This window comes from Pogoniulus pusillus, chromosome 18 (assembly GCF_015220805.1).
Source record: "Pogoniulus pusillus isolate bPogPus1 chromosome 18, bPogPus1.pri, whole genome shotgun sequence".
Classification (NCBI taxonomy): Eukaryota; Metazoa; Chordata; class Aves; order Piciformes; family Lybiidae; genus Pogoniulus; species Pogoniulus pusillus.
In genome coordinates this window covers 24070728-24096608 of record NC_087281.1, presented here as the reverse complement: position 1 = coordinate 24096608, position 25881 = coordinate 24070728, and the positions used below count along the sequence as shown (strand labels likewise).

Below are 25881 nucleotides of genomic sequence, written 5' to 3'. Positions count from 1 at the left end.
CTTCACTACAGAGAATCACTGGGATCACCAAACAGCCCTGCTAACATCACACTACTTGCTCTCAAGGCCTTGCTCTCTTACCATGCGAGGTGTAACACATCTGTGTGTTGGCATGAAGACCCACTTCAAGAGAGGTGACCTTTGTAAAATTCTAGGACGCATGGACCTGTACCTGGTGCTGCTCTTCCTGTGGCTCAGACTGGGCAAGCAGCATGCCTCAGCTTGGCTCATATCCCATTCCCCCAGCCCGAGCCATGGAGAGAAGGGCACAAACACCAAGTGATTGCCCAGACCACAGGTCCAACAGATCTCAGTTTATTCCCCGAGTGCACAGTGAGGAAAGCGGAGGGTGAGGAAGCCGAGCTGCCAGGCAGGCAGCAGTGGTTATTGCTGCAGGTGTGCCCTCCAGCGATGGCAGGGGCCTGGGGGAAACTAACTGCCTGCCAACCTGCTTCTACAGGGCGAGGAATGGGTTGTTGCCACCACCAAGCTGGAGCATCCCTGTTCCCACAGGTGGTGGTGAAGGGAGCACAGAAGCACAGAGAAGCACTGGCGCTGAAGCCTGTCTGCACTAGGCGAGGAGCCCGAAGGAAAAGGATAGTGCAGTGTAGGGTGAGGGAAACAGGGAAGAACTCCCAACCATGTGCAGAACACCCCCTAAAACCACCTACCCCTCCCTCTCTAGGAGAAGGCATCACTTCTTGGATACTGGCCCCCTCCCATCCCTGCTGTGGGCCATAGGCGGGGGCAGTGGATGCCCCAGGAGCTCCCAAGGATGGGAGGGTACACCAAGCCACTATGACAGTGGTGGCATTGCTGTGCCACATGGAAGAGTAGAGCTTCTGCTGCACTGAAGGATGTCACATGTTCACAAGGCAGGGGAGCCCCCAAACATTCAGTGCTTAAGTTGCAGGGCTTCACCCAGTAGTGGGGCAAAGGCAGGGGCATAAAGGCAGGAGGGATGTGTTGAAGGCCACGCAGAAAGAACAAGTGGGCTCTACACTTTGGTCGTGCTTAGTGGTGCTGAGTACAGTGCAAGGGCTTCGAGAGCAGCTGTATGGCCTTTCCTCTCTCCAAGTGGGCCATTCTGACTCCCCAGGAACCTGCTGCCTCTGCCTGAGCAATGCAGTATGTGCTGATGCTCCCAGGCACGTGCAGAAATAGGCAACATGTTCTGGCAGGGATGGGACAGCACTGGAGCAAGTGATATGGGTACCTCCTCTCTCCCCCTGCAGCTCCTTCCTCTCTCTGCTACACATCCAGCTCCCAGCCCAGTCCTTCACTCCTGCCAAGTTCAATGTAGGGATGCACAGGCAGCCCATGCTGCTTGCCCTCCTCCTCTTCTGGAGTGGGGAGAGAGAAGGGGTGGAAGTGAAAAGAAGCCCAGCTCAGAAAAGGAGAAGAGTAACCCCTGCCTGCCTTGGCCCCTGGTACACCAGAGAGGGCGGTGTGAGGCTTGCTGGGAGGCAGGGCTGGTGGCTCAGCATGTGATGAAGTAAGGAGGGAAGAGTATCCTGTGACCACAGATCCAAGGGGAGGCACTTGGAGGGGCCTGGCCCAGCTGGGTTGTCTCAGCCACAGCAGATCTGTCATGGCTCCTAGCCGCACATTGTTAGCAGCAGCCACTGTGAAGGAGAAGAAGGGATGAGCAGGGACTGCTGCGTTTTTGACACCCCCTTGTGTCAACTTTGACAGCCCTCCAAGAAACAGCAGCAATCCTGCTTCCTCTTCTCGATCTTTTAGGTGTTCTTTCCATACCTAAGGGCCTGGAGGGCTTCCCACCATTCACCCCAAGTGCCCTGCTCCTCCTAATGCATTGTCCCCGTGTCCCTCCCACTGGGCTGAGATCTTACCTCAGAGAGGTTCATGACAGCAGTGCCAGTGCCTTCAGGGTCCATGCTGTAGAAGAACCCTGCAAGGGAGTGCAAACAACATGCGCAGTGTGTCCCCCTGTCCCTGCCCTCCCTGCCCCAGAGCCACCACTCACTGAACATGGCCTCCAGCTTCACAAGGCAGCAGACAAAGTTGTCGAAGTCCACACCCATGTCTGCATCTGCGTAGCGGGCCACCACGACTTGCTGCAGCTTGTTGTTCAGCTTGAAACCTGCAAGGCAGAGAGCACTCAGCACTCCAGGGAGGCAGAAGAGGAGGGTCATGCCTCTGCCTGAAGGAACCACCAACCCACCCAAGCAAGGACACCATGTCCAGCCTCATCAGGAAGAGCATAAGCTCTCCCTGGAGCCATGTGATTAGTTATCTCGGATCCACCTCTGCTCTGGCAGTGTGGGATCCTGCAGCTCAGAGAACACATTGCATATATCCCTAACTCTGAGGCTCCAGCAGCTGGCTCAGCTAGGATGGAGAGAGTCCAGCACAAACATAGGCCACATCTCACTACCACATTGGCTCCAAGTGTCTTAATGTAGGCTGGTTTCACTTTTCTCCAGCTACTTGGTACAGGGCTCTGACAGCAGGAACCCCCTCCCCAGCTCCATCCTCTCCAGCCCTACCAGCTGCCTCTAGAGCCAGGCGCATCTCGTAGGAGCTCATGGTGCCCGACTTATCCAGGTCGTGCTGGCGGAAGATCGTCTGCAAAAACGTGGAGAGGGTGAAGGGCAGGCTCTCCTGTGGCTTCCAGCCTGCCTGTCCCCTCACCCTTCTCCCTCAGGAGGGGTGCTGTCCTCAAGCAGTGTGCCACTCTCCCCTGCTCCTCCTCACCAGCCAGTTCCGGATCTTGTTCCACAGGATCTGGAACTCCACCAGCCCAAGGCGGGCACTGCCATCTTTCTGGAGAGTAGAGGGTCAAGGAGAAAGCAGCCAACAAATGGTGTGGTGTAAAGGCAAAGACATCAGATCCCAGACTCCTGGGGTGAGAAAAGCTTGGCCACACTTGGCCTGCTCACTACTCCCCCGCAACTTCAACTTCCCCTCTCTCTTGCAGATCAGAGCCTGCAAGCCAGCAGAGACAGTACACCACTTAAATTAACTGCTGAGCCACCCCTGGGAGCAGCTGCCACGCTCCTCCAGGAAGCACTTTCACTGTGGTGTCCTTGGAGGAAAACTGGGCTGGCCTGCAGCAGAAGAGGATGCTTCCACGCCTGGCTAGGGAACGGCTTGGAGCTGCTCTGCCCTTGCCTGACCCCCTCAGCTGCATGTCCTTATGCAAGCAGGAACATAAGCCATGGCTCCTGTCACTTCACATGCCTCAAAGGCTGGGTGGAATCACAGCATGTCGGGCTGGAGTGACTGCAGGGAAGGGAAGCACAGGCAGCTTCCTTCTGGAAGGGATGGCTGAAGGTGTGAATGGGGCTGGGCTTCTCATGGCTGAGCCAGGGCCCAAAACAAGCATAGGAACCGATGGCCCTTTACAAAAAGAAGGCTACAACTACCTGAAGGGACATTGTGGTGAGGCTGGTTATGGTCTCTTCTTACAGGTAGTTGGAGACAGAGCAAGCCTCAAGCGGACGCTGGGGAGGTTTAGATTGACTATTAGGAAAAAGTTTTTCATGAAGAGAGTGGTCAGGGACTGGAATGAGCTGCCCAGGGAGGTGGTTGAGTCACCCACCCTGGATGTGTTCAAGGGACGTTTGGATACGGAGCTTAGGGCTATGGTTTAAGGTGAATCTTACAAAGTAGGGTTCTAGGTTGGGCTTGGTGATACTGAGGGTCTTTGCCAGCCTGGATGTTTCTGTGTTTTCTGTGAAACAACCTGCTGCTAAAGCCCAGGGGTGTGGGGCAGGTGGGCCTGAAGCCACGAGGACCTTTTTCCTCCTTCCTGCCCCTGGCTGAACAGCCTCAGGAGGGCTAGGGAGCCAAGCCTCAGTTCCCACCGAATAAGTCCTGCTGCTGGCAGGCTGAGCACCAGGGAAGCTGGTCCCTGGCCTGCAGTACCAACAGGATACATCCATTAGGTTGACCATGTTGCGGCAGGAGTCCAGGCTGAACCCATCTGTCTTCAGATCTTTGTCTGAAGGAGAAAGTTGAGCACATGCATCAAAACCCTGGGCTGCAGGCAGCAAGGGATGGGGAAGGGCAGCACTTACGTCTAGCAATGACTCTGTTCAGAATAGTCCGGAGCTCAAAGACGCTGATTTCCATGTCCTGCAGCAGGAGCAAAGTTAGCAGTACCCGATGCCTGCTCTCCACCCTACTTGTGAGCATTCCCTTGCTCCTGCCTAAACATCTCTGCCTTAGTCACAAAACACCAGGGTGCCATTGTGTTTCCTGCATCACCAGAAGAGTGTGGGCCACAACTGAATGCCCCTTCCCCAAATCTGCTCCTATTGCACCAGCCCTGGGGACAGCTGGGCTGAGCTGAGATGGATCTGACTGCAGGATGGGACTGAATGAACATGGAGTGGGCTGCAATTCTTAAGGGCAGGGATCCCATCCCCTTTCCAGGCCAGGAGACCCCCCCAGAGCTTGGCACAGCCATACCCACCTCCCCTGCCAGCTGCTGGAACATATTCTTGAAGCCGTCCTCTATGTCATCCTCAGTTATTTGCTCCTGGGGTGACACAGGCCAGAAACAAGATGTCAGTAGTCAAACCTGGGCTCTGCCCTGATCTCCAGACTCAGCAAACCCAAACTGGAAGGGAAGTTCTTCTTTGTTCTTCTCACCTTTGTTAATTCCCGCATCCCAATCTCCTCAACCCTGCCAACCCCTCTTCAGTCATTACAATGACATCTCAAACCCTGGCAACCACCCCACTGCCTGCAGCTCCCCCTGCCAAGTCCCAGAGCCTCAGCACCAAAAGAACCAAAGCAGCAGCTCCTACCTCATCTGCCAGATCTGCTGAGATCTCCTCATCCAGCTCCCTGGAGGCAGAAAGGAAACCAAAGCAATGAGTGGGGTCCCCACTTAGCAGGGCGCTTGTGACAGGGAAGTGCTCCCTGGCCAGGCAAAGGACTCACGCTGTGTCTGACTGCTTCTCAGTGAAGACCCGCAGGACAAAGTCGGCCTCCTTGTGCGGCTCAAAGGTGGAGGGCACAATGATGTACTCGCCAGGGGGCAGCCGGATCTGGTTGCTCACCTCCCGCAGGTTGATGAAGGTCTCAGACCGTGCCCGCGACTGGTTTCGCAGGAAGAAGTCCTTCTTCAAGTGCACGTTCTGGCTGCCCTGGGCCTGTGAGAGTGCACATGCTTGTGGACCACAGCAACAGGGGGGACCCACAAGGAGCAGTGGCACCAAAGCCAGCTCTGCCAGAAGGGACATCCCTGCCCATCCCAGCAGGAGCCATCCCTCTCTCATGGGGGTGCCCAGCATCTATTAACACCATAGCACAGTGGGAGTTACTGTGCCACTTCGTGCACATGTCCATGCATGTGTGTTAACCCATTCCTGCTCACTCTTGTGCTCCCCTCCAAGAAGGGGTAGGCTCTGGTGGCTCACTCAGGACATACCTCCTCAGGAACCTGCAGGGAGGAGAAAAATTAAAACCCAATAAAAATCAGAATCCCAATACCTGTCCCCATCCCTTACAACTGCAGCGAGCATAGGATGTGTGGGACCTTAACCCACAGACTGGCCAAAGCAGGTGGGAAAGGTTTCCTTGAGGACTGGGGTGTCAGGTCAAGGTGAGACTGGCAGGGCTGAGCTTGTTCCCAAGCAACCATCACTGGGGCAGGCAAGAGTTACCTCGTAGACAGCAAAGCCGATGGTGTGCATGTCACCCCCAACCCGCCGCTCCCGCCGCCGGTGCTTCTGCATCAGAGCCACCAGGAAGCTGCAGGCCACCTCATCGTCACCGGGGTCATCATCCTCTTCCAGCAACTTGATCTTAAACTGGGGGTTGATCCAGAACGTGGCTGCGAGGAAGATTTGTAGATGAGACACCTGGGTCAGTCACACTGCCAACAGTGGAGACGTGGAGAGGAAAAGTACCTGGGTGATTCCTGCAGCCCCCAGCAGTGCTTCCCCGGCGCCATGTGCCCTCGAACACTTGTGTGTGCCATCTACTGAGCTCATCCTTGGTGAGGGCATCAGGGGTCAGATTGCAGATCTCCAGCCTGGAGAACTCCCTCATGAAGTCCCGGAAAGACATCCTGTGGGAGGCAGGCAGGGGCTGAGGCCAGGGCACTGCTCAGGGAGCAGAGCGCAACCAGCCAGCGGTTTGGGAGAATTAAGTGACAACAGGGGCTTTTACCCTGAGCAGCTACAGCTCACTTAAAGCCCACTGCTGGGTTTGGGGAAGAAGAAATGTTTGCTCTCCCTAGAAGCTTATTTAACATTCAGTTGGGCTCAGTTTCCCTGAAGGGAGGAAAATCATTAACTCGGTCAGATGAGAAAACACTAGCAGGCTTGCCGGTGCTGGAAGCCCAGCTCATAAAGCCAGGCCACGCGTTTCAGGTGAAGCAGGACTTTGAGATCTCTTCTCAGTGCCTGTGCTTCTTCCCAGGCTGGATGCTGAAACAGAACCCCCACTTTGCTCTGGCACTCACCAGAACTCTCCGTCCTCCATCTTCAGCTGGAGCTCTTCCCTGTCACTAGGATCAATGTTGTTCCACTCAGAAGATCTGGAGTAGCAGGAGAGAGGTAATTAGATGAGAACTACTCAAAGTGAATTCAGAGCAGTTCAGAGCTGGCCCTCAGCTGCTCCCCTTCCCGACAGGAAGGGCACTGCGTGCAGCAAACTTCCCTCAGTGGTGCCATGCACTCCACTGCTGGCCTGCCAGTGGTGAGACCGAAGCCACAGCTGTCCAACTCACCCGTCACTCCAGGCGCCAGTCCACTCCACCTGACCCCAGGGGTTCCTGATTCGGATGAGTTGTTCCTGCTGGCCCCGGTAGTTCACCTGCCAGTCACCAGATACAAGAGGTTTAACCCATGCCACTGACCAGGCTATTTTATTGTTATTAAAATCTCACACAGCAAACTCACCTCTCTGAAGGCTGTGACAGAATAGGCATGGCCCTTCACCAGCTTCTTGAAGGTCACTGCTTCCATATCAAAGGCACTTGTGATCTGAGTGACATGGACAAAGCTCACAGGAATATGACTAAGTTCACATGGAGAATTTCCCTTGCTTTGTACTGCTCCAGCCAAGAGAAGCAGCAGATACCAGCACCCTCTGCTAAAAGGCTGCTGGCTGAGCACAATGTAAAGACAATTTCCCAGCCAGAAAATCCTGAAGATCCATCTAAACCAAGGAACCACCTAAACTTCTGAAAGCGAGAGAAGGAGCTCATGAGAGAACCCTGCTCCAGATAATCCTTTGATGCTGACACAAAACAAGGCCAGAGCTATAGACAGACCCTTGATCAACAGCCCATGCTTGGGATGGACATTCCTGCTCCATCCCAAGGATACCATTCACAGCAGCTGGGCTGCAGTCCCATGAGCTGTGCACCAGGGCCACCATACTGGCTCTAGAAAGCGTGCTTTGCTAAGAAGAGAAAGGAACAACCTCCCATCTGGTATCCCAGCAAGGGGACTGCTGATCTAGTCTGGTGCTGCAAGGCCTTACTTTGGCCACCACTGGGCCATAATCTGTGGCTCATCTCAGTACACCACTTACATCAATGGAGCAGCCCAGCAGGGACCCCCTCTCCAGAGCCTTGCGGATGATGTGGCCCATGTTGCGTGGTGGCCGCTTCAGGTCGTACATCTCTGCCACCCCACCAGTGAAGTCTTCAAAGCCCTCGGTGGTACTGCCCCCTGAAAGTGCCTCGTAGCAGCCATTCAGCCTGAGTGCCAGACAGCAAGAAGGGTACACGAGGTGACAAGGACGCAGCACACTGCTGCTCCCCAGACATACAGCACAAGCAGGGCCAGGGACAGAAAAGACCCTCCCCGCTCTGCCCTGCACAGTGAGATGCCTTGTCCCATCCCCCACCCACATGCCCATCAAGACAGTACCCACTTGGCATAGGCCTTCTCCAGCAGAGCACTCCAGAACTCAGTGCACTCTGCTGAGTGCACAAAGAGAAGCTCCCCGTCTTTGGTGGGCAGCTGGTCATCCACCACCACATCCACCCACTCTCCAAACTGCCAGATCTGTGGGGTCAGGACAGAGTCAGGTGAGCGCAGAGCATCACACGACTTGCAAATCCCTATCCCAGAGGGATGCCTTCAACCCCCTACCCACCCTCCCACCACCAACCGACCATCTGTGGAGGGCCAGGAGCTCCCAGCACACCTGAAAGTGGAAGATGCCAGCATAGTCCTCCTGGAAGCTCTGCCCATGGGGCACCACACGATGCAGGAGCTCCTCATTGAGGGTGAGAGAGCCGATGGCAGCTAGCAGCCAGCAGTCACCTGGAAAGGAAGGCAGTGTAAGCACCCTCCCCCCTCCTAGTGAGGACGCTAGTGGGGACAGAAGCTACTCCAGCCCTTCCCAAAGGAGCAGAATGGAAACGCTGCACAGAGGACTGGGAGCTAAATGGAAGCACTGCTGACAGGCGCGCCGCAGTGCGGAGCACACAGCTCACCTGCACCCTCGGCCTGCTCCTCCAACCTGGGCCCTTCCACAAACCTCACCAGGCCAGAGCCTTCCAGAACCCTCCCCCAGCCAGGCCAAACACCAGGCCTCAACACCCCCCTTCCATGCCTCCCTGTTTCCCCCCCATACCAGGCCTGAGTCGCACAGCAAAAGTTAGCTTTGCCAAGGCTGCAGAAGGCTGCAAACCTCCCCCACACTGCAGGAGAGCTGGGACCAGAGAGAGGGAGAAAAGGGCAGAACAGGCACTGATGTCCCTTTATACAGAGGTGCAGGCTGATGGGAAGGGAGTAACAAAGATTACCCTTTCCAGTGGCCACCCCTTGTACTCTCTGCTACTTCTGGAGGACTTAACAACCTCTATGCTTCTTAAACACATAACACCTAGCTAGAGAGGGGTAGGCAGTAAATGTGTAGGAGCCTGCAAAGTGCTTTCCTTGCAAACATTTTGGGCTCCTCAGATCAAAAAGCACATGGAGAAAACAGCAGACAAAAGGAGCTCAGAGAGCCAGGCTCATTCATTCAGCCTTGTAGAGAAGTATTCACTCAAGGATCCTGGCTTGGAACCTGTACCCAGACCACCACACACAGTCACCACCAACAGCTCCCTCCTGCAGCCATTTATCTAGACCTGGGACTCCTTTGTATGCCTGCTCTCTGCATCTTGGTGAGCTCTGCAGCAGAACTACACTTTGCACTAAGAAGCCAAACATTCTAGCAAGTGAGAGGTTTAACGCTGCTGCCACAGCTTCTCAAATTGTGAGCAGCGCCACCGCACTTTTCCTTCCAAGTGCTCTTAACCACAAGCGCTGCTCCAGGCCACCACTGTGCTTTAAATTCTTTCCCTTGGTTCCCCTTTCTCTTTTGCCTTTGAAGCCTGTCACACCTTAGCCTTGAGCCTGGATAACCCATACGGGATGTGGTTTGCCAAAACATCATTTCAGACTTTTTAATAACCAGATGAACACAATGCTCTGGGCTGTTACATGCTCCCATTGCCACCTCAGATTGTGTTCTAATTACTGGATGCACTAAATATGGTCAGCCCTGAAACCAGCATGCCACGTGTGCTGAAGTACAGGACACTCCCAAGCAAGTGCCCGATTCCATTTGGATCAGTTAGTACTCTTGGGGGTACCTAGATGTGGTTCTGGAGAAATGACAGATCACCACTTGTACTCTGCTAACTCTCCTTGTAATTCCCTCCTGCCAATCCATGTTACTTCACAAGCACTTTGTCAGGACCAGCATATCCTGGCTTCATTTTATGTTACTGTCATCCAGCTGCCATCCCTCACCATTTACCAAAGCAGGGAGCTGCCTGGAGCAGCTCTTGGCATTGCTGTTGACATGTACCTGACATGGATCCATCTGACACTACCCCTGATCACCATGGCCAAGCTGGGCATGTATCAAGCCATTTTCATGAAGCCTTAACCAGGATGCACAGGGGTCCCCTGCTCTCCAGTTTTCACCTCACTAAATGGGAAGGGAGCCTTTGATACAGAGAAGCTGTGCAGAGTCTGGCACGACGGTGCACTGCACAGGGGGAAAGGTGATGTGAAACTGGTCCACCCTCAAGCTTACACAAACATCTCTTCTCCAGCTCTGCTAGCCTTCTCCAGCAACTGCTTTCCAGACCAAGGTCCAGGGACAGAGTTCCAGCACTCACCCAGAGCCCCCTGACAGATGTCTGTTCGGGTTGCACCGCCAACAATGAACTGAGGATCATCCACTAATTCCTGCAGGAGGAGAAGAGAATTAGATGCTGGTGCTAGATCTCAGCGTGGCCTAATCTTCTAGGGTGATGGCATCCTTTGCAGCTCTGACTTGGAGGGAAGATAGGTGGTGCCTGAGAGATGCACCACACCTCCCCTCTGCCAGGGAAATCTGCTTGATTGCAACCTTAAGACCGTAATAGTAAGACAAGGCATGGTCTGCTGTTGTAGCCGTAGCAGGACACATCTAGACAGACTGTGCATGCCCTTGCACTCATGGCCTCAAGGCTCTGAGGTGCAAATGCTCCAGTGACCAGGGGTGACACATCCATGCCACCATGCCTAGAAGCAGTTGCATAGCCCACCCACTTTTAAGTGCATGATCTGCTGCCCAGAAGGAGCAGGGTCTGATAGACACAATCCTTTTTTTGAGCAGACAGTCATGAAGCATTGCTCTAGACCCTTGGGAAAGAGGGCTATGAGGCACTTGAGAGACTTTGAGCACTGAGATAAGCAGAACAGGGACAGGCTGTAGCTGACTAACCAAAACAGTGCAGACATTGCAAGGTGGGGATGTCAGCCCATGGAGAACCAGGCCTAGCACTTACTGATGGACGCTTCCACTCCACCCCCCGTGTCTTGCTGGAGTGTGGCCCCAGTTCCTTGAATCCAAGGGCAGAGGGTCCAGCGGGGAACTGGGGGTCCCTAAACAGAGTGCCACTCTCAATGCACTCCTGTTTGAGGGCCTCATAGTCCTGACCGAGGTACTTGATGGCGTTGTTGTGTTGGCCAACCCCCTCAGCTCTCAGGCGGTCTCTCTGCAGACGGGCAGCCATCCCACCAAAGGGCATCATGGCTGGGCACCGGCAGTGCTACCTCCAGCTCTGCTCCCTGCAACAAAACAGACACGGCCACGCGTGAGACAAGGCCTGGCACCTGCGTGCCCTGCTGGGGACATCGGCCATTTCACACAATGCAGACTCAGAGGCCAGATCCCCAATTCCTCACCACCTCCACAGCAGGAACTTTATCCCTCAGCGCTGCGCCAGGGGCAGCAAGTGCAGCTGGCACAGAGAGCAGCCCCAAGTGTGCGCCCATGCACCAGGAACACCTACCCTAACCTCCACCTCGGGCAGCAGCCCCGCTCTGAGTCCATGGTCTCCAGCCCGGCTGTCTTTAGGAGACACTGAAGGCGCAGAGCGGCTTGGGGGACAGCTGGAAGGGGGCAGGCTGTGTGCGGCCAGACCGCAGCTCTCCCGCCCGGCTCTGAACAGCCCTGGGGACAAGCAGGCGCTTTCCGCCCCCTTCCGCCCCCGGCCGCCTCTCCTCCTTCTGGGACCTTCCGTGGTCCTGGCTCCTCCTCGCCCGTCGCAGCGCGGAGGGCGTCAGCGGCCGTCCCGCGGCTGCCTGAGCCCTGAGTCAGTGGGGCCGGGCAGGGAGCGGCGTGGCGCGGCGCGGCGGCGCTGCCTGCGGGCCGGCAGGGCACGGGGGAAGCGAGGGGGCAGGACGGGGCGGGACGGCCGTTCCTAGCGCTCACACGCAGGGTGACTCGAGCCTCGCCGCGGCCAGCGGAGCCGCCTTCGAGGAGGCACCGGAGAGGGCATGTGGGGTGCAGCGTTGCACCCTGGCACCAAGGGACCGCCGCTGCCCTGGCCTCTCTTCCGCGGGTTTAACCGGCAGCTCCCCGGCGGGCACTCCGAACTAGCACGACACTGCTGCCAGGCATGCTGGGCCCTGCAGCCCAGCCCCGCAGCAGCGCTGCGGCAGGACAAGCCTCAGCTCCCCGCCCTGCTCAGGCACCAGTGCCAGGAAGCGGTGCTCACAGCGACCGCAGCAGCCCGGCGGCGAGGGGCTCTGGGGCTTAACTCCCCATGCCAGCAGGGTCACCTGCAGCACGGCCACGGGGCAGGAGCTACGGCCATGGGCCCATCGAGTATTTGCAGCTTACTCTGCCCCACTTATCAATCTCAGCTCCTGCTTGGCAGGCCTGATGCTAAATACTGACAGTCTTTGTCCATGCAAGGCAGCAGAGCAGTCTGTGGGTAAATATTTCAGAAGTCAGCAACCCACTCAGGGCATTGGGCTAGAATGCCAGTGCTGCCCTGCTGCCTCCCCAGTGCCTAGTCCCAGGGAAGCAGGGTGCAGCCTGGTTCTGGAGAGGCAGCTCTCCTTGTGCTGGTGTGCAGTGACAGCTAAGGAAGGCAGGCAATAGTGAAAAGGTTGCAAGCACATGGCATGTACAAAGGGCATAAACCTGAAAGCTAACTCAAGGGGCTGCCCTAACCAAAAGCTTTTCAGGAAGAAAATCCCCTCTATATCACTCTGCCTGCCCTGCGATGCTATAAACCTACAATCCGTCTCCAAGGCAGTACCAGCCCTTCTCTACAAAGGCCACAAACCTACAGAGCTCCGCCCTTTTTTTATCCTCTGCTCCCTCCAACTCCAGCCAGGCAGCCTCTCCCATCATCGATGCACTCGGGGACTGCAGAGCTGGCAGCATGTTTCCTCTGGTCCAAGCCAATGCCTGGAGGCCAGGGGGGGCTCCGTGAGAGTAGGAATCCCAAATACGACAGCCTGCAGCTCCTGCCTTGCCACCACCCCAGCACTCACCCCACAGCCTGCCAAAGTCTGGGGAACTCGCCCTGTCTGCAGCCCCTGCCAGGCTCCCTGTACCCTCTCCCACCCTGCTTACCGCCACGGGACATGGCTGCGGACTCGGGAAGCTGCCTCCGACCCAGACACAGGCACCATGTGAGTTATTATTAGCTGTGTGGCTCAAAATACTCAGGAAGGTTGTGCTTGGTGACAGATGGCTGTCACGCAAGCGCAAAGCGAGAGAAAGCACTTGAGACCCCAGCATGGGACAGGAACAGTAAAGATCCTTAAGCAGTGGGGTGGCTGCTGACACCTTGCCTCAGGCTGATGTTGATGGACTCTGCAGATCTTCCACGGAAGGAAGGAAGGAAGGAATGGGTGTGTAGAGACTGGTCAAGCCTCCCGGGCAGCTTTCCACATCAGGCAACATCCAGCCACGATATGATGCTTTCAGGTATCGGAGGCACCTTTGAGCCCTCCCAGGTGGGAGCAAAAAGATATGCAGGTCCCTGCGGGGTCCTTGATACCTCATGCACCATAGTGCATAATAAAAAGCCTCATGACAGCATCACTGCTGAAGACCTGCCAAAAAAAACCCCAGCTCTGCAGACCTCTAGCTCTCCAGCTGCTCTTAGAGATCAAAGAGGGATCCCCCTTCCTTAAAACCAACCAGGCCGAGCCCAGATGCTGCATCCTGCCGTGTAGTGAGCTCGAGGCAAGGAGCCTAGGGTCCTACACTGCACAAGCATCTCTCAGGCCCATCCCAGCCCTCCAGACAATAAAGATCCTCATTTCCTACTTCCTCCTTTGTATGTTCCTGCATCTACTAGACGGGAGCTTGGCACCGCATCCTGGGGCCGCTGCGGTACCCACTTTACTTGCTGCCCTGATTGAGACGCCTCTGGGATACTCTATGATTGTGTTATCCAATACAAAAATCTCGTCAGACAAAAAGGAGATGCGGGGGGGACAGGAAAGCCTGGAGCAGCTCTGAACCCTGGGTAAGCAGCCGGGAGGAGCTTTCGCCGACGAGCGGGCGGGGGACGCCGCGGCGGACCCCTGCTCGTCTGTTGGCAGCCTTCCCTCTCCTCCCTCGCCCCTCTCTCCCCGCTTCCCGGTGCTAACCTCATGCTGAGGGTCAGATGAGGGTGACGATAGGGATGAGGAGGGAGAAGATGGACTTACGGAAGCTGCCGTTACCGCCGCCGCCCTGCCCGCTTCAGCCCAGCCCAGCCCGGCTCGGCTCGGCACGGCCCCGGGGAAGGTGGGGTTTGGGCGGGCAGGATGTGCTACCAACGCCTGGAAGGGCGGTAGGAGGGGGAATTAAAGGCGCAGCGACCGTTCACAGCTGGGGAGGGGACGTTTATCCTGACTCCTGCCACCCCCTCGCAGTTTTCGTCACCGAATTCCTTCCGCCTTTACTCCGCGCAGAAGGATCAGTGCACATGGACAGGGGGCTGGGACGAGAAGGGGAAGCAGCTTTCCCCTGGGAAAAGGTTTAGTGGTGACACTGCACTGCCCCACGATGCTGGCACCCCAGCTCACGTGGGTGAAGTTCTGCACTGAGCCTTGTCCCCGGGCTTGTTGCCCTGGTACCAGGGCTGAGAGCATGGCGATCCCAGCTGGTAGCAGTCACTCCGGCGTCTGTCAAACAAAGGCCGAGGCTGGACCAGCCACGAAGCTAGGGACAGATACTCTTTAATAAAAGTCATCTCCTGTCTCAGGAGGGGAAGAGAACGGAAGCACAGAAGAGAGACTTACAGGCTGGAGAAAGTGCCTCTGAAGAGTTTTAATGAAACAGTAACCATAAAAAGACATTAAATATATACAGACCAAATATTGACCCCCCCCCAGTCCAGTCTGGACTCAGCAGAAGAGCTAACTGGATTCAGAAAATCACAGACAGGGATTGAAGACAGAAGAATAAGCAGAGTCCTGTTTGGATGCCAACCACTGAAGATGAGAGCTCGACCCTTGTGATGCCTCAGCCTGACACTGTTTATAAATGCATATGGAATGGATTACCTTGTTGGTCAGGTTTGGGGCACCTGTCCTGCCTGGTTCTTCCTGCAAGTGTGACTTTTTAAACTTAGGACTCTTTCATTTACAGCACCCTAATGTAAGATTTAGCAATGATCGTGGCTTCTGTAGGAGCAAATATGAGCAAGAGCCTTTCTGCATGCCAGTCCTAGAATCAGTCAGGGTTGGACAGGGCCACAAGGATCATGTAGTTCCAACCTCCCTGCCATGGGCAGGGACACCTCACACAAGATCAGGCTGCCTAGAACCTCATCTAGCCTGGCCTTAAACACCTCCTTGGTAGTAACCAGAAACATCAAGTGCTATTGCTTCTAGAAGCAGACACTGCGTCAATGTGCTGTTAACTTCAGAAAGAGCAGTCACTTAGAAGAGAGTGAGCTGAAAAGTATAATAATTGAACAGAGAATTGGTTCTGGTTTAGCTCAAACAGGGACAGGGTCCCTGCTCCTTTCCTCATGCCTCAGAAGGCTGTGCCTGCACCTCAGTCCTGCTCGCATCCACCCCACCAGCTGCCCCATGCTGCTGGGTGCCAGCAGGGCCCACTTCAAGCAGGTCCTACTGCCCTGTGGCTTCCCAGAATGGGGCTGCCCTTACATGCTCTCCATGACTCATGGTATGGTTATGCTGGGTGGTGCTGTTGCCAATAGGCACAGCCACAGTGGGGCTTAACATAGTTCTGTGCAGCCCAGCATGGTGCAGTGTGGCTCTGTTTGGCATGGCATGGCCTGATGTGGCTAAGCCCAGCATGGATCAACACTGCACATTGTGATCTGGCGTGACTGGCTCAGCCCAGCTTGCCATGGCTTGGCCCAGCCCTACAAACTCAGGAAGAAGATCTGTACTGCCATCCTGGTGCCAGGGCTGAAGATGGTGATCCCAGCAGATGTCACCGCTTGTGGGGCTCCTCCTTCTCTCATGCCTGGCTGAAGGGAGAGGCTGTACTCATTCCACCTCACTGCAGGAGCTGGCTTCCAGCTGCTTCCCCGGGCTTCACAAAACACCTGCTTTGTAATCCTTTCCACCATGCCCGGGGGGAGAAATAATTACTAAGGAGGGAGCAGGTTACTGGCCGGGTTAGGAGCCCCTTGCCTGAGGGAAGGGCAAACCAGCTGTAGCGTGGTCTTGCTGCCAGACCCACCCAAAGGGGAACACTCTGGCACTAGCCGAATCCACCCCGAACCCTTTCCTGCATAGGAGAGCCCACTGCAGACAGCCTGTGCAGAAGCTGAATAGCAAGTTTGTTTCAGGCTTCTCTGCTCTCCTTTCTTTGTGTTCAAGCAACCATGACAGACTGCTCCTTGAACAGGACGTTGTGATTCAGGCACCACTTGGGTGCCTACACATATGCCGATGGAAGGCAGCTGCTGCCACCTCCACACCTGATCCTGTGCCAAGGTGAAGCAGCAGACACCTGGAGTATTGGGGGTGCTTGCCATTTTGTGGCCACCACAATGCCACATGCAGGTGCCCCACGAATGACTCAGCTGAACTGGAGTCCTATCGAAACAGCAATGTGGATCCACTCTGCTGTAGGACCACCTCTAACAAGCACCCTTTGGTGGGGAATGAAGGGGAATTTAGGAATCAAAGGCAGCAGAGGGCCCTGCTTTGAGCTGCTTGCAGTGGCTGCTCTACCTTATCCTCATCCAGAGGGCAGCTGTGTTGCTGCCTGCAGGCTGAAATAGGGGCATCCCTCTGGCATCACCAGCCAGTTTTGAAGAAAGCTGCAGGCAGCAGAATGCTTTCAGACTAGGAACAAGCAGATTTGCAACGCCAGGGCACCTTCCTGCTTTGAACTTGTTTGTACAGCTCTGCCACCTTTTCCTCTGGCCTTGGCCACCACTGACTGCCCTGCCTCCTCAGATCCAGCCATTGGCCTTGCTGTGACCCCATTCTGTTAATGAAGTGAGAGATTATCCCGCTGTGGCTCTTAAAGCCGCTGTCACAGCAGCCTTGGCGTAGGAGATGGTTCCTATGCAGCCCTGTCACATAGGCTGTTCTCTGTCCTGCCCCTTCTGTTTTAGTGCAGTTTCCATCAAACCTGTACAATTTTCTTGTTCCTTTTCCCCAAGCTCCTTTTTGCAGCCATGTCTGCAGGGGCTTGGCAACAAGCACCATTCTTCTCTCAGCCTTTGTTTCTCTGTCTGGGCTCAGGCACTGCCTCTTTCTGAGAAGTCCTTTGGCTGCGGACTGTTAGGGAGAGACTTTTTATTCCCTGCCTGTGCTATGCTGCTGGCACTTGAAGACACAGAGCCCAGACACAGCAAGGTAGGAATGGAGCAGGGAGCCTGGGCTCACTTGTCCATCTCTCAAAGGCCTGCCTCATGCCTTGCCTCAGTCATGCCATTCTCTGAGCAATGGCGACCATACACTAATGAGCATGCAGCAGCTGCCTGAGAGCCATCCAAGCTCCAGCCTGGAGGACAGTTCCCAGGGGAAACTCAGGGATAATTAGGAGACGACTGGGCTACAAGTGGCATCACGTGGTAGGAAAGCACTCCAAGTCAAGCTGTGTGCCAGAGGTGTCACCTTTTCCCAAAGGTTTCAATCCTTCACCCAGACCAGGCTGGGAGACAGGTTCCTGGATGGAGATGGCAGGAGCAGCCACGTGAACTGCTACCAGGACTGTAAGCTGACATCTTCCGAGGCTGCCCACAAAAATCCCCCCGCACCCCATTCCCAGAGCATCTTCCCACATCCCAATCTCTACCCTTGCAGCTCCCCATCCACTTCCTTTTAGCAGAAAAGCCTTTGGTGCTTCTGCAAGCCAGTGGGAGAGCCCCCTCGGGGCCATCTATGGGTTCCCAGTGGCAGGACAGAGCTTGCATTCACACAGGAGCAGCAGGCAACCCCCCGCTCCTTGTGTGCTATGTGTACTCCTGTATACCTGCTGCTGCTGGAGTCTACTCCCAGCTTCCAGCCCCCAGCCCCCTCCACAAAGAGGCTGCAACAACAACAGCTCATTTTTTTCCCTTTTTTTTTTCTTTTGTACACAAATATATACAGGGTATTATACACATCTCTACACAGACAGTGCCACTCAGAATACACAGCTCTCTGCAGGCAAAGTCCTGGCAGCTGCGGAGGCAGCCCAGGCCACGACTGTACCTACAGTCTGGAGCACCCCAGCCCACCAGCTGGACTGGGGACAAGGGTAGTAGGTGGGTGCAAGAACAGGGAAGCAGAATTGCCATCCTCCCTGCCCCAGCCTGGGAGCAGGCCGGGAGCTCCCATGCTCATTTCATTTCTAGCCCATCCCTGGAGGGGACAGGTGACACTCACTGTGCTGCTCTGCACCCACATGTGCTCCAGCCCCAGTGGAGCCCTGGGAGCTAGGGTGGCCTGCCCTCCCCATGCATCAAAGACCCACGTGTCCTCCCTGCCATCCCCCTTTAGACCTAGGATTCCTATAGAGAGGTGTACAAGAAAGTCAGCTATGTCCTCCCTAGAGCAGCCCCTCACCTGCTCCGTGTCTGGCTCCCCTTCTCTAATGGGGGACAAAGGGGAGAAAAGCCATGGGATGTGACCAGCCTTCCCAGAGCACAGCTGGGTAGGGTTGATGCTTCACTCGTTCAGGTCTATTAAAGTGCTTGGAGCTCCAGGGCCAGCATGGGTGATTGAAAAGGTAAAGGGCTGCTCCCTTCCCTCTGGATCCATCAGGCCCTGGAGGGCACGGCCCCAGCGAGCCAGTGCAGCACCCACAGATGACAGGCAAAGGGAAGGTGGTAGTGTCTGCAATGAGCACCAAACAGCATGGTGGCAGGGGCTTGAGGGAAATAAATATAGTTCAGTAGCAGGAGAATTTATTATTTTCCTTTATATTTTACACAAGGAGACAGGGGAAGCAACTGAAGGCAACTGATCCTGACTAGAAACATCCTCACAAAGTCTCTAAACAGGGTGAGGCCTCCTTGTAGATACTAGAGGCTCCAGTCCACTTCTCCCATTTATCTGGTCCCCTGCCTGTCTCTAGAACAGATATCACCAGGGAGAGGGTAAGGGCAGAGGCAGAGGAGAAACAGTCCCCCTCTTTCATGCTGGGTGAAGCCAGGGGAGCCTACACCCAGCCAGGGCAGGTGAAGAAAGCAAGCATAACCCCATGAGGCTTTTGTACTCCTGAAGATGGTGGGCTTGCCTGGACAGGGCTCCCCAGGGGCCACTCTCACAGGACTCCCTCTCACTGCTTCAGATGGGGGAAGACCCTGCAGCAGCTCAGGAAAGGCAGCCCATGAGGCCCCTTGTAGCAATCAGGCAGCACCACCCCTGCAGGGTGCTGAGGGTCTGCAGTCCAGGACCTTTTCTCCCCTCTCCCTAGCACCCAAGAGACCCCCCAGCACAGTCCCCTGCCCCAAGCCTGCTGTGCAGGCACAGGGCAGCAAAGGAGGTCATGGTACCACATGGGGTCAGGTTGATTTGTTTGAAAGGGGAGAAGAATGTGCAAAATTAAAAGCCACTTACGATGATGCTGCAGTCCCCTGCCTGTGCCCCTGGGGGAGGAGGGAATAGGACCTGGGGGAGAGGCTGCCTGCGCCTCCTTTTGCCCTTGAGGAATGCCCTCAACATCTCTCACACCCTGCAAGGGGCTGTCCAGCTCACACCACCCTTGCACCCCTTCCTCAGGGTGATGCTACCCCTGTCCACAAAGCTAGATTGTCACTTGCCCTGTGGGAGTGCAAGTCTCTGTCACCAGCCCCCATGCCTGACCCAGCTCCTGGCATGTCACAGCATATGGATGCTACAAGAGGAGATGCATGGGGAGAAGGTGCCCCTCCCTCCCTCGGTGGGACTTCCAATACACTGACTAAAGCTTTTCCTTTATTACCTTCCTGTAAATCTAATAAATTATTAGTATTTCTCACCAGGAGGACAAGGGACAGAGAAGGTTCCCCTTGTGCCTCCCCCCACCCCTCTCCAAAGCACCCAGTTTTCCTCCTCCCTGCAGGTCCAGAGCAGCACCATGGGGATCACAGTCCCCCTCTTCCCCAGCCCCCAGCATTTTGGGGTCTAGAGATGCATTAAAGAAGGTAGCTAGTAAAGAGCATGCCTGCCGAGCTGCTGGGGCAGCGCAGGGGTGGAGGGACAGGGAAATGGAGAGCTTGGGGCAGGACCTCTGCCCTCACTGAAGACAGCGGCCCTGGAGAGCGAGCGGGGCAAGCAGCTAGCACTCTCAGGTGCCTCTCCCTAGGTCTCCATGTCCACAGCCTGCCCTTCTCTTGGGCCTCCTTTCCCTCCCACCCTCTGAGGTCCCTACTGGTGGATCTCATTCTCTATCAGGCTGTCTTCACATGACTGGAAATCCGTGTCATTCATGCCATCTGTGTTGATGAGCTCTTCATCCTGCGACCCCTGCTCCTCTGACTCTGTTGCTTCACCCTCTGGTGAGGAGTCCTGCAGCACCTGGGCGATGTACTTCTGCCAGGGCCAGGCACAGGGTGGGTGAGGGATTTGGAGAGAGGAGAAACACATGTGAGTCTGGGGGCTTCTCGTGGCAGCGGAGCACAACATGTAAAGTCCCACGCAAGAGGTTGAGCATGGGGAGGGCAAGGAAAGGTCCAGACTCTATGGGATGTACCAGGAGAGTGGGTTAAAAGCAAGGATAGCTTGACCTTTGACACTTGCAACAGTGGATGTGTCAAACCCCAGCAACCTGGGATGGGCAGCATGCCCAGGGAGTCAGGGCTGGGAAAAGTACAGGGCTTCTCAGCATTTTGGAGCCCATGTGGATGAGAAGACTGTGGTCCCATTTTTGCCAGCTGGATGTGTCTCTCTGAAGCTGTGCCTGCCTCCTATAGGGAATTACCTTTTGGAGAGATGTTGCTGCCCTTAGTTATACAGAAAACAGGAAAGCCTGGATTGCATGCTCACACTATAGACTCACTCTCCCAAGGAAGTGGGAGGCTCTGCTTTACCCCATCTCTGCATGTAATGCTCCAAACAGCTCTGCACAGACCCTGAGCAGCAAAATCTAACGTTGGAAGAAAGCAGCTGGAATGAGCCAAGCAATTAAAAAAATAGGTCTGTGAGATCTCAGAGAGTTGGGCAGAGGAGGTGAGTCCCCAAAGTACTTTCAAGGCAATGCTCAGAGAGATCCCTTTTGCACTGGCATAGGGCCAGCCTAGTGGACAACAATCTTTGCTGATGGGTAAGTGTGCAAAGATGCAGACTGAGAAGGGAGACAAACCTGGCTGGACTCACTGCCCCTGTTGAAAGAGGCAGGAAGTTAAGTGCACAGCACCTGAGGAGCACTGGGAAAGGGCTGCCGTGTGTTTGGGGTGACTACACCTCATTGTCCAGCTCCAGCGTGGCACACAGCACCCACACTTGCATCCCACCCTTACTGGGAGACCCCAGATTCTCCCTCAGGGAGTTACCTCCCCATTCCAATCCCAGGTAAGGAGTGTGCCAGGTCATGAAGGTGGGGACGGGGACTCACAGCTGATTTGGGAGCTGGCAGACTGGTGGCAGCTCTCCCGTTCTGCCTGTTTTCTACAGCGTCCACCTCTGTGTGGTCAATCTGGAGAGAAAGGAGAAATTGAGAGACTTAATGTGGCAATGTGTTTACTGTTCAACCACGGGAGCAGCACAAAGGCAGCAAGGATGGCCTTGGGACTGTGCCCTCTGTGCAGCCAGGGTTGAGAAGGTCTCTGCTGGGGAGCAGGTTGGGAGCCCCACAGAGCCCCTGCTCTTTTGTGACTGAGCTGTGTTCCCAAACAGAAGAGTCCCACACCCCTACCCAGCACTCCACCTCACCTTGTAGTTGTGAGCGCTGAGGTATTTGAAGTGCCCGAAGCAGACGTGACATAGACAGATCACAATGGTGATCACAAGGACCACAAAGGTGAACATGGAGGTGGGGGCCAGGAACCCTGGGGCGAAAGAAAACCAAAGTGGAGATTCTCAGAGGAACTCTGACCATACTCTGTGAGTGGGAGCTTCCAGGACCACAGCTGGGCTAGGGAAGTGGCTCTGAAGGAGGCCAGGGGTTGGCACCTTGGCCCTGTGCTCACCTGTGCGCATAGTGGAGAAGAAGAGAAGCCAGAAAAGGCAAAGGATAGGGGCTGCCACCACCTGGTTTACAGCCCCTGAATGGATCTTCTTGTCCAGCTTGGCAGGCAAGTAAGCATAATACAGGTTGTATCGGTCCACCAGATGCTTCAGCAGCATGTACATGAGCCCTGAGAGGAAGGAAGTGATGCCAGCAGAGCAGGAAAACAATTTCTTTGCCAGTGCCTCTGACAGGAAGTATCTCCCCTACACTACTCTTCTTAGCTCCCTCCTGGAGCTCTCCCCAGCCTCTAACCCAGGGAAGCAGAGGGGTGTCACCTACCAAAAGGGACGATGATGGGGCAGGTGATGCTGTATGTCATGACCACAGTGAAGACACACATCATCCAGGCATAAGCAGCCCCGAACTGGAACTCGTAGGCCTGGTGCTGCAAAAAAGAACAGACGTCTGTCAGCATGACCCTGGGAGCTGAGCAGGGGTGTGCAACACACCCAGCTGCATGCGCAGCATCTGGCCAGCCCATTAAGGTCCCCTTGCTGCACTCCCAGCGGCAGGAGGCCACAAGCCAGCCCCTCGGCCTCGCTACGCACTCGTTTGACGTTCCGCCGCTCGGCGGCCGAGCGGGCCAGGCAGAGGCGTATCATGTACATCAGCAGCCCTGGGATGCGCAGCAGGTCCATGGCGTTCCCGATGAAGGCAGAGGCGATGACGTAGTTGACGAAGAAGGCACCGTTGTCTGGCAGGAACACGCATCTGGGGAGGTGCAGTGAGGGAAGGCTGCAGGAGGTGCTTCTCCCTTGCAGGGCAGCGGCTGGGAGGTCCCAGTACCTTTGGACACCAACGAGAACCTCCCCCCACTGCAAAGAGCCTTCTGCCCAATTCCACTTACTCAAATCGCACAGCGGCTTCGGCAAGGAACTTTTTGTCAAACAACCATCGGAAAAACACATCCAAGCTGTGGAAAATGGGAGTGAGAAGAGGAACAGTCAGAAGCAGCAACAGACTGACGTGCACATGAAAACACCTGGAAGCTGCTATAGTACGACCCACAGCTCTGACCATAGACTGTTTTGTTCCCTCTTGTGATGTGTCACCAGCAATTAGGTAAACCAGGCACTGTGAAAAACAGTGCAGAACCAAAAAAGTGATGCAGAGCTTCCCACTCTCATGTGTGTTCTTCTCCCTTTGCCCTGACCCTATCAGCACAGTGTTTTCCTCTCTTCTCTGCTGGGGCACAATGCCCATGCAAGGAACAGGTGAATGATGACCCTATAGAAGAAACTGGTTAGTGACAAAGTACCCTCCAATACAGAGATAACAAATCATTTAAGAGAAACAAATCTCATTTCTCATTCTCCTAAGTTCTGATTTTTCTTCAGCATAAACCCATGCAATCCTCTGGCAGTAAAGTACACAGCTCCAGAGGCAACAGCAGTGGGGAGACTCAGTCCTCCCAACCCTGTGAAGAGCGTTCACCTGCCCAGGTCACAAGGTTATACATACAGCGCACGCTTTCAGCCTGGCTTGGAAAGGCTGCTGTGGTTACCCACCGCGGTGGAGAGGGCTGCTATTCTGCCTCTGCCAGAGGGTTGCTTTGTTAGCAGGAGCCACCTGACTTCACCACTGAGGGGCTGTATCCCAAATGTTAAATTTAGGAGGGTGTAAATCTCCCCACTCTGCACCACGTGGGTAACAGCTCAGCAGTGAGGACCCCCTGCCTCACTCCCACTCCCCACTTTTGCCTTCCTCACAGTCTCCCTGTTTGATCACTCCAGTGCTGGGAGCCTGCTCTGATGGCTGGTAGCTGATGCACCACTGTTCGCCAGAGGAGATTTTTATAACCAGAGGAGCACTGATGCAGCCTACACAATTGTCGCACCCAGCCAAACACTGCAGCCTACTCAGTTTTGGCTCAAATGGGGAATTCACTAGTTTTGTGCAAAAGGTGGAGTGTGCACTGAGCACAGAGAGGTGGGAAGTGCCTCCTTCACATCAGGAGACCTTGAGTAAACTTTTCACAGGCATCCAACCATGGCAGTCTTTGCTGCAGTATTTATAACACCATGGCACCTCTCAATGCTTCTGGAGAGCCAGACAGGTATGGTCTGTCCTGGCCCCACAGCCAGGACTAAACACCAAGGGGATGATGGCCACAGCACTTGTGCAGGGGGGAAAGTACATAGTGTAAGGGAGCAGCCAGGGCTGCATATTAACTCTTCCCATGCTCCACGTCTCTGCACTTACTTCCCCTTCCCGTCATCCCTACCTGCTCAGGCCCAGTGATGGCAGCAGCAAGACCATGAAGATGAGGAAGGTGTAACACTTGTGCATAGTTGTTCTGTTCTCTCCAGACCTGAGGGCAGAGAGGAGGCTATTAATCTTTCACTGTCACCCTGCCAGCCCCAAGAGCAGCATCCCCATAGCTTGCTCATCAGAGAGCAACACGCAGCGTCTAATCTGAATTCCACTAGGGGTACGTGAATATGCTCCCTTTCCTTCAGAATGTCTGAGCTGCTCTTCAGTCCCAGCTACTCCCAGCTTGTCTCACAGGCAGTATCTTTACAGAGGACTCTCTGCAGTTACCTCTCTTAACCTGCAATCCTCAAAGCTGATGACATCCTTTTCACCAGAATCTAATGCAGAGCAGAAAACAAAGCTTACCTTGCACATGCTCTGGGAAAGGTGCCTCACAAACAGCCTATTTCTAGCACTCTGCACGTCCGACTCATTCCCTATGGCCAGAAGCCACAACGGCTACAGTGATTTTCTCTTGGAAAAGCTGTGACTTAAACATGGATACAGACACACCACCCCTGCCTGCTCATCTCAACCAAGACTTTCCTCACTCCTAGTATTTCTCAGTGATCAGTCCAAACTCCTCCCAAGCTTTCTTCAAGACCTATGTTAAATTCTGTTCAGAGAACTGTGCCACACAACTAAGGAGCAGCAGAACAGCTAATCAGCACACCACAGGCGTCCAAGACGTGCAATGGAATGCTGTGCTTGGAGCAGGAGAAGATCAAGCAGAAGGATCCATCCAGGAGCTTTACATCAGCGAGAAATGTCTAGTGGCACACTGGCATGACAAATAACAGGTGCAGGCTCTCCTTACCTGGTCCAGTGCGCTTCAAAGAAGGCAGAATAATAGACGATGGTGGGAAGCAGAGCAGAGAAACACCACAGCAGCAGGGTGGGGAAGAACTGGGTGATGATGGGGTTCTGCAATGAGGCAGAGAAGAGACTGTGTGTTACACGGTGTGGCAGCTCTTACATCAGCCACAGGTATAGCTGCCTTTGCTGACACTGAGTTTCCAGCATTGCAGCTTTCACTGTACCCTAGCCAGGGTAAGCATCTCCCTCACAGTCAGGCTGACAGGACCTGAGGAACACCAACAATCTCTTTCCCTACTCCCTCCCTTGCAGGGCCTGTTGTTTCTCAGGGTGGTTCCCATGCTACCCATCTTGCACCAGTCTTCAAAAGTCTTACATTGAGGTACTCCACAGGCTTAGTGACATTGAACTTGTCCATAGTGGTGATGATAATAGCAGGGGTGGTGAGGAAGAAGAGAAGGATGAAGAGGACCACATTGATCACAAGGCAACGGATCCACCAGATGAAGCCCCTTATGGAGAGGTGTTCCCTGAGACAGGGGGAAAAAGGAAGACATTGTGATGGCTACATTAGGAAGAAGAGCAGGTCTGGTGCCTCAGGTGCATACTGCAGCCCAGCCTGTATTAAGAGCACTTGGAGTGTCATACCAAGACTGTTCCCCTCCAAGTCAAGTCAGACTTTCAGCTCAGCCAGGCTGGGCTTCAGCTGGAAATATTCATTCAGCTATCAGAGGAACAAATGAGAAGGGAGGGTGCACTCCTTTCCTCTTGGCACCCCAGAGAGCTGCTCACCAGTAGATGTTCTGTGGGTCAGGGGCATAGCTGACAGTCCAGTTGGAGACATGAAGGGACTCACTGCAGGAAGAGGCCCTGGGCTCCCCACGGCATGCACAGCCCTGGCACTTGCAAGCGTTGAAATCTTTGAGGATTCTAGAAAAGAAGAGAAAGAGGGAGATGCTGACACACAGAACT

General features: G+C 54.9%; 2 protein-coding genes across 3 annotated transcripts in view; both read right to left on the bottom strand.

Moving 5' to 3' along the window:
• Positions 1-299: 299 nt before the first annotated feature.
• On the bottom strand, positions 300-14014 carry CAPN11 (calpain 11). The gene is made up of 22 exons (XM_064158818.1): positions 13938-14014; positions 10766-11048; positions 10112-10181; positions 8140-8258; positions 7864-7997; positions 7519-7687; positions 6882-6965; positions 6710-6795; positions 6443-6517; positions 5886-6046; positions 5640-5809; positions 5405-5416; positions 4915-5126; positions 4779-4818; positions 4442-4507; positions 4044-4101; positions 3903-3967; positions 2719-2787; positions 2511-2589; positions 1988-2104; positions 1854-1912; positions 300-1625 (listed from the first exon to the last, which is right to left on the bottom strand). Exons 2-22 carry the CDS (start codon positions 11009-11011, stop codon positions 1599-1601), a joined length of 2118 nt encoding a protein of 705 aa, XP_064014888.1. The 5' UTR covers positions 11012-11048; positions 13938-14014; the 3' UTR covers positions 300-1598.
• Positions 14015-17752: 3738 nt separating this feature from the next.
• TMEM63B (transmembrane protein 63B) overlaps positions 17753-25881 on the bottom strand; it is a 49321-nt gene continuing 41192 nt past the window's right edge. For both annotated transcript variants that reach the window (XM_064158798.1, XM_064158799.1), the window contains 11 exons: positions 25702-25839; positions 25286-25439; positions 24911-25017; positions 24065-24151; positions 22688-22753; positions 22389-22551; positions 22120-22225; positions 21800-21967; positions 21543-21658; positions 21226-21306; positions 17753-20204 (listed from right to left, as the gene is read on the bottom strand). In XM_064158798.1, the coding sequence (XP_064014868.1) occupies positions 20040-20204; positions 21226-21306; positions 21543-21658; positions 21800-21967; positions 22120-22225; positions 22389-22551; positions 22688-22753; positions 24065-24151; positions 24911-25017; positions 25286-25439; positions 25702-25839 (1351 nt within the window). In that variant the 3' untranslated portion in view covers positions 17753-20039. The remainder of the gene's footprint in view (positions 20205-21225; positions 21307-21542; positions 21659-21799; positions 21968-22119; positions 22226-22388; positions 22552-22687; positions 22754-24064; positions 24152-24910; positions 25018-25285; positions 25440-25701; positions 25840-25881) is intronic.

Coding starts and splice junctions, on each gene's coding strand:
- CAPN11 (XM_064158818.1), bottom strand. CDS start 11,011: ATGATGCCCTTTGGTGGGATGGCTGCCCGTCTGCAGAGAGACCGCCTG. Junction 1,913..1,987: donor GAAGCTGGAGGCCATGTTCA/GTGAGTGGTGGC, acceptor ACTCCCTTGCAG/GGTTCTTCTACAGCATGGAC. Junction 1,626..1,853: donor CTGTCATGAACCTCTCTGAG/GTAAGATCTCAG, acceptor TCTCCTTCACAG/TGGCTGCTGCTAACAATGTG.